The sequence below is a fragment of the Mauremys mutica genome, chromosome 4 (assembly GCF_020497125.1).
Source record: "Mauremys mutica isolate MM-2020 ecotype Southern chromosome 4, ASM2049712v1, whole genome shotgun sequence".
Classification (NCBI taxonomy): Eukaryota; Metazoa; Chordata; order Testudines; family Geoemydidae; genus Mauremys; species Mauremys mutica.
Genome location: NC_059075.1, coordinates 40,849,107 through 40,859,484, shown reverse-complemented (window position 1 = coordinate 40,859,484; position 10,378 = coordinate 40,849,107). Strand labels below are relative to the sequence as shown.

Sequence of the window (10,378 nt, the reverse complement as noted above, 5' to 3'; positions counted from 1 at the left end):
TCCGCGCGCCGCCGCCGCCGAGCCGGAACCAAGGTGTCGGGGCCCCGCGCCGGTCGGACCGTGTCGGGGGACCGGAAGGACCGTGTGCCGGCGGCGGAAGCCGGGAGGCGGCTGCCGGCGGTTCTAGTAGGTTCCATAGGCGGGCGGTGCGGAGGAGCCGGGCTCGGCGGCGACGCGTCCGGAGGCTCCGATGGCCAAGTGGGGGGAGGGCGACCCGCGCTGGATCGTGGAGCAGCGAGCGGACGCCACCAATGTCAACAACTGGCACTGGTGAGAGGCGGGCGCGGGGCCGGGCGCAGGCGGCTGCTCAGTGCTCGGCAGCGGGCGCTGCCTGAGGACGCGCCAACGGGCCGGGCCGGGCCGGGGAGGCGGCTCCCGAGCGTGGGGACCCTGCCTGGGGCAGCACCGCACCTGCCCCTTCGCGTGCCCGGCACTTGTGGGCACCACAGGGCCCTACTCAGGGGAGCCCAGTGCCTCGGCCCCGGCCAGCGTTCGGGGCACGACGAGGGGTGCGAGCGTCTTGGCCCGAGCCCTTTCCCCGTGCAGCCTTCCCAACGCTGGGAGAGCCGGGTTGCGTGGCCGGGTGGGAGAAGGGAGGGGACGAGATCTCCGCAGCAGCAGGCGCAGTGAGGGGGGCACGGGAGGATGCGTCGGACACCGCATCGGAGACCGTTGTCGATGGAGGGAGGATAACGTGGGAAGAGATTGGGTGGGGAGCGCCAAAGCAATACTTCAGAAATACTAATTGTGTTCAAGCAGCGAAATACCAAGAGCCAGTTATTAGACATTGTTGCAGTCCAGTTTCAAAAGTACTCTTGCACCGCTTCAATCTTTACAGGACTGAACGGGATGCTTCTAATTGGTCTACAGAGAAGCTGAAAGGTCTGTTTCTGGCGGTGAGAGTAGAGAATGAGGAGGGGGTCTGTGAAGTGACAGAAGTGAGTAAACTGGATGGAGAAGCATCCATCAACAACCGCAAAGGGAAGCTAATATTTTTCTACGAGTGGAATATCAAGCTGTCATGGACAGGTGAGTTATAATCTCTCTTTTCTCTCAGGGCAAGGGTCTAGCACAGGGTTATGGACAGTGTTTTCCAAGGCTTTCCCAAAAGGGGGTCAGCGGGGCTTTGAGAGGAAAGTCACTTTTCTGAGCAATGATATGAGGTTGCCCCTCTGCAGCTGTCAGAGCTAGGAAAGCTGAACCGAACAAGCCTTTTTAATCAGAGTATAATTGCTCTCTACAGGCACCTCAAAGTCGGGAGTGAAGTTTAAGGGGCATGTGGAGATTCCCAACCTCTCGGATGAAAATGATGTTGATGAAGTTGAGGTAAGCACAGTTATGGCTAATACTGCTGACTGTGCCACTTCATTACCAAAGGGTCTCAAAGCACAAAATATTCCCATCTTAACTCTCTAAAGCAGCCCTATAAAGATATAGCCCATCACTGTTCTTTGGTAGACCACCTAGGTTTATCCTGCACCTCTACCAGATAAGCAGCATGTTTTAGCTCAAAGGGATCTGGTTTTCAATGCTGATTTTGGTCAGAAGTGGAGCCATAGCAGCTATAGACAGTTGAATAGGTGCGGAAGTTACTGTGAACTGGTAGCACATGAGGCAACGAGTTATAACAAAGGTATTAAAGCTTCTTCATAGCTTCCTCTGGAAATGCTTTCCAGGCTGAAGCATTAGTTATGATGCTAAATCCCATCTTAAAAGGACCATGTGAGTGTGGTTTTGTTCACCAGGCCTTTGTCTGTTTTGCTTAGATCTCCATCAGCCTTGCCAAAGATGAGCCTGACACCAACTTAATGGTCTTGATGAAGCAAGAGGGCATGAAAAAGATTAGGAATGCAATGAGCACTTACATCAGCACGCTCAAAACAGGTACATAAAGGTGAGGGAGAAACCCCCCTGCAGCTGCTATATAGCAACTGAGGTGGAAGCAACTCTCCCCACAGTTCTTCAGTGGGAGAAGTGGGAAGCTATAGCAATAGTTACCTTTTCATTGCTGCACTGGAATTAGATGACCCATGGCAGGTAGCTTTTTTGAAGTCTTTGCAGTAAACTGATCTCCAACCTCTCTAGCTTACCTTAGTAACTGTATCCACTTGTACCTCCATTAGCCTCGGGGGATAAACAGACTATGTTCCACGGCACCCTGTAAAGCTAAGCATATCCATAACAGTTGAAGCCCAGCTGTTGAGAAGATTATGACAGTACAAATTGTTCATGTGTAGGTGATGGAGGAGAGAGACTCTGAGGCAACAGTGACTGACATTACTGTGGTATGATGGAGTCTGGCCCTCTGTTTTTTCAACCTGTCAAAGAAATATGTGGTGTCTCCTTTTCCATATATAATTGTCATTGACTCTTCTGGGGCACTAGCTGTCTGCCACGTGCTCCTCTTTTCCAAGATACTAACACTACATAGAGACTGTATCTAACTCTAGCTGGATTTGAGGTGAACTGACAACTTGAGATTTTTGCAGCAGTTTTGTTGATGTAAACCAATAATCTTTTTTTGACAGTCTGAACATACTACTTATACACAGAATTCAAATCTCCCTGAAATGGGTGACCCTGCACCCTCAAGGAGTTTGTTGCACCCTTCTCCCAGTTCACATTAGGGACTCAAGTTCTGTTCAGTACATACTTTCCAGTCATGACCTTAATCCAGGGTCAGGCTTTTGCAGCCTTGTGTGTCCTACAGCATGTTGAGCAGCTAAAACGTTGACCTGATCTTTGCTAGGTTCATTGCAGATTTCTGTCTTTTCAGAGTTCACCCAAGGCATGATTTTACCTACAGTAAATGGGGAGCAAACAGAGCCAGTTACTCAGCTGGCAACTAAAGCAGAAGACCACAAGGTAAATAAAACATCCCATAGATGTTCTTGAAGTCCTGGAGAAAGGAGCAGCATGTTAGGTGCATCTGATGTGTGTGATAGGTCAAGCTACCTACTTAGACTCTACAGTATCTTCAGCAGTGGATGCAGTCTGTGATTGCTGGCCTGGGTATTTGAATTTGCATTGTGGGATGTTCCCTAACTGGAATCTAGTATAGTCAGTAACAAGGCTTAGTGTTAAAACTTCTTGTTACTCCATGAAGCATGGTAGCTCCTAAATAAATTTTCCAAGATTCTCAATCCTGTTCTTTAAGTGCGTTATCAACTGTGTTTATTTGAGGGTTCCGGGAAATAAGATGTTTATAAAGTGCTGTGTAAGCACTAAGCACATTATTCAACATTGTACTGCTTAATGTTTCCTTAGACCACTGCTAGTACTGTCACTGCAGCGCCTGAGTCAAAACCCATAGGTGTCAAGATTCCCACCTGTAAGATCAGTTTGAAGGACATTTTCTTAACATCTCCTGAGGAGCTCTACAGAGTGTTCACTACACAGGAGGTAAACCAGCATGGTCGGGGAGATGGGCCCAGGGGAGTTGGGAGTAGTACACTTCTGTATTTAGAACAGCTTAGACTCAAGCTGCTCAGGAGTGATTTGGCAACAGATGCCTCCTCTGGGGAATAGAGAACTTCCCACCCACAAACCACTGGGTATTGACTCTCTTGCCAGCTCAGGAGTAGAGAGGGCAGTGTCCTGGCCTCCTGAAAGTAATCATCAAGCACATAGTCTGTTTCCTGTGGCGGGAGGTGGGGGGGAATGGCATACTAGACAAGAGACTGTACTATAGTGCTGGTCTTAACTGTCTCTAAACAACTTTCCTATGCTGGCTGCTGTAGATGAGTTAAACCATCTGCCAATTTGAGTGTTCACTCTCCCTGCATGGTTTACAAGGCTGTCGATGCCAGCCTACCTCCAGTCCCCTCTCTCTGCAGGGAAGCAGCCCTAGCGGTGGCATTTCCTATGGCAATAAATGTGTGGGGTCTCTGTAGGCCCCAGTACCCAGCTCTGTTTCTGGAAAATCACATCCTGCTCCCTGAGAGCCAGGCTTTAAATTGGGGCTCACCAGTTCACACAAAAGTTTCTTGGGGAGTAATGTTACAGGCACATAGGAGAAACTGGTAGAAAAGGCATAATGAGAGCTAGGGGCCCGCTATAGATCTGGCATGTGCCCCGTCCTGGGAAAAGCAGGCAAAACACTTTGTCAATGGAGTGCTGGCATTACATGCCTCAGAGCTCAAATCCTGCTTTCTTGCCTCTGAGGGAGCTTTTCCTTGGTCCGCATCCCCATGGAGCTCTTCAGAAATGGGCTAAAAAGTGGAGACGCTGCTCCGTCCCCCATCCCCAAAATGCAGACCCTAAGCTTTCAGCCAAGCGCTTATTCCAGAGATCCCAGTGCTCTTGTGCTGGGGTGGGAGGCATTAAGCAGCAGCAACTCCCCTGCCAGCAGGTTTCAGAGCAGCTGGTGTAGGTTATAGGGAGAAGGTTGTGGTGCTTCCAGTCACTTGAGTCCTGCAATGTCACATGGCCTGTCTTTCTACAGCTGGTCCAGGCTTTCACCCACGCGCCGGCAATCATAGAGGCTGATAAAGGAGGGAAGTTCCACTTGCTAGATGGCAGTGTCAGTGGCAAGTTCATTGATCTAGTGAGTATCAGCCAGTGAAGCTGTATCTTGTTCAGAAGGAGCCTTGGTGGCCAAGTCACACCTTCCCTGCAGTCTTTTATCCGTCTGCTCTGTACCTCATCTCTAGAGCCCTGCACAGATACAAAAATTTGGATCCGCAAAGATGGTAAACAATACAACCGCATCCACAGATGCAGATATCTGTTGATTTGCAGGGCTCTATTCATCTCCCTGATTGAAACTCCTTCCCTCATGACTACCATTCTCCTACAGTCACCCTTTTTAATTAAGGTCGTCTTCGTTTCTGGGAGCTGAGAGATCTGGCTTCTATTCCTGGCTCTGTATGACCTTGAACAAGTTCAAGTCCAAGGTCAAGTCATTCTTTCTCTGTCTCTCCTCCCATTCGTTGTCTGTCTTGTCTATGTAGATTGCAAGCTCTTTGTGGGAGGGACTCTGTCTCATTATGTTAGTACAGCTCCCAGCATAACGGGGCTCAGATCTTAGGGCGTCATTATAGTAACACCTAGTATATAAATAGACATGGAGCATTCAGAACTCAATCCCCATAAGGATTGTATATGGGGGAGAGAATACTTTCAATCACTGTTATGGTAGCAATAATATCTCTCCTTCCCTCAGTGCTTCAGCCTAACAGGGCCCAACGTTCAAATAACAGGATACAGGGACTCTAAGAGTCCCTCTCCCTCTAGTTTTGCTTTCTGTGAGTCTCTGAAGTGAGTCTGATGCTTTGGGTCATGCTCAGTTCTGAGCATTGGCTAACATGGAATGGAGTGGGATTTGGGAAGGCAAACGGCTGCCCATTCATTCCTTTCTCTTTACCTAGGTCCCCGAGAAGCAGATGGTTATGAAGTGGAGATTTAAATCTTGGCCATCTGGTAGGTAGCCTGAAGAACCAGACTGCAGAGTTCCAGCCCTCCCCTGTAACTGAATGAATCCTGTCATGGCTGCACACTGGGTGGTTTGACTGTGGGTGGTTCTCTAGGTTGCACTATCTGCTTGGTGATCATAACACCACAGTAACCCTGGGCCTTATTGCTTCCTGGGCAAATGGACTGACTGGGAACACTGCAGAAGCACCATGCTCTGCCTCAAGGCTGTCTGCCGCAAAACTGCCAAAGGGGTTGTAAGCAATGTTGAGGGGGACACTCTTCCTCCTCCTCTGTGTGGAAGAAAAGCAATTGTTGTGCAAGACATGAGGGAAGGGGTTGTGCACCAGGGAAAGGTTTTGGGAGGGATTCTGAGCCCTCTGGTGATGGGTGATCTCTCCAGCCATTTTGGGAGAGGATGTGGCTGTGCTGTCCAGGGCTTGTATCTTATTGCCCAGTGCTGATGTGGGGATTTCCTTCGGCTCTTCTAGGGCATTTTGCAACTGTTACCTTGAACTTCACTGATAAAGGCGGCGAGACAGAAGTGCGCTTGGAGGGGAAGGACATCCCTTCCAGTGAGGAGGAGAGAACAAAGCAAGGGTGGCAGCGCTACTACTTCGAAGGCATTAAACAGACGTTTGGCTACGGGGCCCGCTTGTTTTAACATCGACTGTTGGAAAGAGTCTGTCAGATTCTGCTGTGTGGACTGATTGCTTCTCGTCTGTCCCTTTCTTTTTTGATGCCGCTGCTGTGAAGAGCGGGACGAGGAAGGCTACTGAGCAGCACTGCTTGTAGCCCCTTACTGCTTTGTGCATGTCTCCTGCCACAAGGGAGTCAATGAGGGGTTCTCTTACATGTACATACTTTTATTGCTAAATAAACATAACTTAAAAAAACAAAGGGAGATTCTTTCAATTGAGAGTGAGATCAGAGGGTTTGGGGCCAGACTGGCAGGGATGTATCCGGAAAGGTGCTGCACATGGAGATGAGCACCAACCTCAGCAGGAATTACTTGTTTGTGCTTTAGGAACGGGGACCAACCCCACAGCAAGTGTACAGCATTAGCTCAAGGCAGCAAGTTTCAGAGAGTCCAGTGATCCTCTAGGCCTGCTACTAGTAAACAGCAATGGACCAAATGCCAGGAGGGAGTGTTTAAAACCCCCTCCTATTTTCACTTCAGGAATACCCTCCCTGCACACACTCACTACACTGGCCTGCTTCATGAGAATGGACATCACTTAACTGTCCAAGAAAATCAGTAACTCTCCAGCTCTTCCAAACCACAGCTTGGAAAACTCCCCCCTCAAAGAGAGGATGGGGAATGGGTGGGGAGCCTAGGCCAAAGTGAACTGCTGGCTCTAGCACCAATGCTTGGGGAGCAGTAGAGGAACAGCAGTGGGGTAGGGCCTGTTCCCCAGGGGATACCACAAAGAGGCAATGCCCCAGGCTGAACCCGGAGAGAGAGAACTGCCTGTGGGTTTTAACTCTGGTGGCAGCAAGGAAACTGAAGGCCTCTTTTTGCCTCAGAACCGTGTGAGCTTCTCCCATATGCCATCTACTGCCAACACTACTCCCTCCAGTGACCTGGAAGGAACAGAGAGCCCTGCTCCATCCGCCCTGAGCTCTGGCAGAGATGTAACCAATGGCCCCATGCACAGAGTCATGCAATATTACAGAGGGGGGTAGGAGGGGACTTTTTATCCTGCTGGAAGCTGTTTGTGCTTCTGGGGTAGGCTGTACTGTGACTGCCCCCTCTAGGTCTCCTTCCTACAATAATCTGTGTCTTCCTCTGATCATTTCTGCTACCCCCTTTGTCTTGGGCATGCAAGCACAAAATTCAAGGGGAGGTTGTACCACTGATCTATATCATGCACTGATAGCCTTGTCTGTCTTGTTCAAAAACAGCATACGTAAATGGTGACACTTGTTTTCCAAGACAGCACTGCTTATAATAGACTGCAATAGGCTAACATTAGCAGATCCCTCCAACAGCGATGGGAAAAAAGAACCTGTGAGGGGAAGAAAATGATGCTGATGTAGCATCAAGTTGACTCAGTTTGAACACATCCTCACTAGGGGTGTGCTAGCTATGCACCCTGCTGAACACAGGGTGGCAGCATTACCCCCAATAAAGTAGGATTTGATCATAACAGCTGGATATGGAGTACCACAAGGCAGGCTGCTCTAATCACCTGCCACTGCAGGGTTAGGAAGTGGGGGAGAAGAGGGCAGCAGCAGGAGTAGAATTTTAATTACTCTCTTCTTCACAAACCCCTGTTTGCTTTGGGAATCCTGCTACTGCCATAACAGAATGGCCCATAGACAACTCCTGTGGGACAGACAGCCCACAAGCACAAAGACCATGGAAGCTGTGTGTCTTGCTCAGAGGCTGCTTAGGAGGACTAAGTTAGTGCACAGCTGCAAAGTTTCCTGCCTGGGCACAGTCTGATTGCACTCAGCAAAGCAACACAATTGTTCATTTAAAACACTGGAACATTGCCACAACTGGAGCAGTGCAGGTGCCAGTGATGAACCCCAGGCCCTGCCAGGGGATATGAAAGGAGCCTAAGTCACTGAATGAATTATTGCTGTGAATGGCATCAGGTCAAATCTGCATCCTCCCATTTGCAGATGCTGTCATTCTCTGTGAGGCTTTTCCCCAGCATACTACGTCATATTAAACCCTACCACAACAAAACAGTCAGTGTAACCCCAATGCTCAAAAACAGCCCATGTCAGCCTGCATACAGAAAACCAAGGACATTTTTGGACAATGATTTGACATAACATCGGAGACCCTTATTTCAGCTCAGCACAGGAGGGTTGGGATATTTTAGAGATGGTTTGCCATTAATTATGGAAACGCCCAGTGGCCTGGCTGGTCCAGGGCCAAGTCTTACATCTTATCTTTCTATGTGGATGTTTGTTATTACCATCCTCTGTGTGATGTCTCCTGGGATGCAGCCCACATGCCTTAGGGGCACAATGAAGGCCAAATGCTCTGCCTGAGGCTTGCATAGCCCTCAAGTTTATTTCCTTTCAGTGATTAAAGCCCCTCTTGGGAAGCCACAGAAGCCACCATCCCACAAAGGCCAGGGGCCTTCCCCCAAATACCCTTGAAGAATTGTAAGCTCAGTGCCCCAGTCCTGGAGTGCTGTTTAGGTGGAGGTGAATGTTGCCACAGTTGATTTAAGCAATTCAGAGATGGCACATTGGAGACTAGCCTAAAGGAAAATTAAGGGGGTTTCTCCACCCTCCCAGCCTGAATTTTTTACCTGGCCAGGCTTACACACTCATAGACTCAGGTCTAGCTAGCAGGGTTTCGGTACAGCTCCAGGCATGCTCATGTAACTCCATTCAGTGCTGCGGCACCACCCTTTCAGAGCCACGGAGGGCATGGTTGTGCTGCAGAGGCTAGGGGCTCTCAACTCCCCATAGGTCTCAGTTCTGGCTCCACGGATGTAGGCTCAGGCATTTCATGCCTAGGGAGGAGAGCCTGCTGGAGAGGCTCTAGCCATACATTCTCCACCGTGGTAGGCAACAGCAATGCCCTTCCCTGAGGAAAACACTCCCCACCCCATCACACTTACCCCTGCCTGCTGCTGTGCCTCTCAGCAATCGCAGTGGGGGTAGGTGAGTGCCTAGGGTCAGACTGCAGCCTCTGCCTGTGGGGAGTGAGAGCATGCAGCGCCCCCTGGGGCAGCTGAGTGCTGGGCTGAGGCCTGGGTTCCCGGGTGGGTGAGGAGAGGCAGGAGTGGGTGAATGTCACTCTTGGCTCCCTCCCTAGCTCTTCAGACCCAGGCTGGGTGTCTGTGTGGAGCACCAGAAATTCACACAGCGCCCCCTCCTGGTGTGCTGCAGGAGCAGCAGGCAGGGGCGTGTGTCCTCATCTCGCCTAGCAGCACGGGTGAGGGAGAGGGTGGGCACAGAAAGACAGTTCAGCTACTGCTGCAATGCTGAGCATGGACACAGCAGGGGCACCAGCCCAAGTGAGCAGCACCAGCTCAGTGCCGGCATTAGCACTTTGGGGTAGGTTTGAGCAGCTCCCACACCACCCTTCCCCCCCCGTAACCAATTCCTCTCCAGAGAGCCTTGGTTCCGGGATGCCTGGGGAGGGCTGAGGCGACAGGGAGGGCTTGAACCCCTGCGCCACACTCCAAGCGCCACTCATTCACTCTATGGGCCAAACTGGGGGATCTGAAGCACTCGCCCGCCAGGGAACTGCCGCTCAGCTGCTTGGTCCTTTCACGTGGCTCAGTTACATTTTCAAGGCTCTTGGCAAGGAACAGGGCTTGAGCCTTGGGAGGGGGGGTTCCCCCGTGGCAGCTCCCCTAGCAGAGGGCTCACTAAAGCCCCCTTCCAGCTCCTCGGGGCTCTCTGCCTGCAGCGAAGTAACAGCTGAGACGCCCCCAGCAGCCTGTCCCTGCCGTCCCCGGGTGCCTTGCAGAAGGAAACCCTTCTCCCCACGCTGCTGAAGTTTAAAGCCACGTGGCGTAGGGCAACTTGCCTGAGGATTGGAAGCTGCAGCTTTTGCAGGGCAGTGGAGGCAGCCCCAAGCTGCTGCCGCTCGCCCCACTGACATGCAGCCCGCGTGGCTTCCTGTCACTGCCAGCACCCGGCCTCTCCGCCGCAGAGCCTCACCCGGCCCTGCCGGGCATGCTCAGGCATGGGAACGAGGGGATGCCGTGCAGCTGCGCCTGGCTCCTACACCTGGCTGCGGCACTGCTGACACGCACAGGCGGGTCTCAGAGCAGCAGCACGAGTCAGTCAAGGCACCGCCATGCAGTTACTGGTGTGGGGAGAAAGTGCTTGTGCCCCTGGTTGGTGTTGGGAGTGGGGTTCCTCAAATGGCTGCAGGGGCAAGAGAAGACACGGGGGTCTAGCCAGAGGGGCCCAGAAAGCCCTTTATCCCTGAGGCTCCGTTCACACAGCTGTTAATACAGACGAGCTGCAGCTGCATTTACCA

General features: G+C 51.3%; 1 protein-coding gene across 1 annotated transcript; it reads left to right on the top strand.

Annotated features, from left to right (window-relative positions):
• The first annotated feature begins 11 nt into the window (after positions 1–11).
• Positions 12–6,317, top strand: AHSA1 (activator of HSP90 ATPase activity 1). The gene is made up of 9 exons (XM_045016139.1): positions 12–270; positions 839–1,029; positions 1,244–1,326; positions 1,767–1,884; positions 2,777–2,865; positions 3,268–3,402; positions 4,445–4,546; positions 5,370–5,421; positions 5,904–6,317. The coding sequence occupies exons 1-9, from the start codon at positions 191–193 to the stop codon at positions 6,074–6,076; spliced, it is 1,023 nt and encodes a 340-aa protein (XP_044872074.1). The 5' UTR covers positions 12–190; the 3' UTR covers positions 6,077–6,317.
• Positions 6,318–10,378: the final 4,061 nt, after the last annotated feature.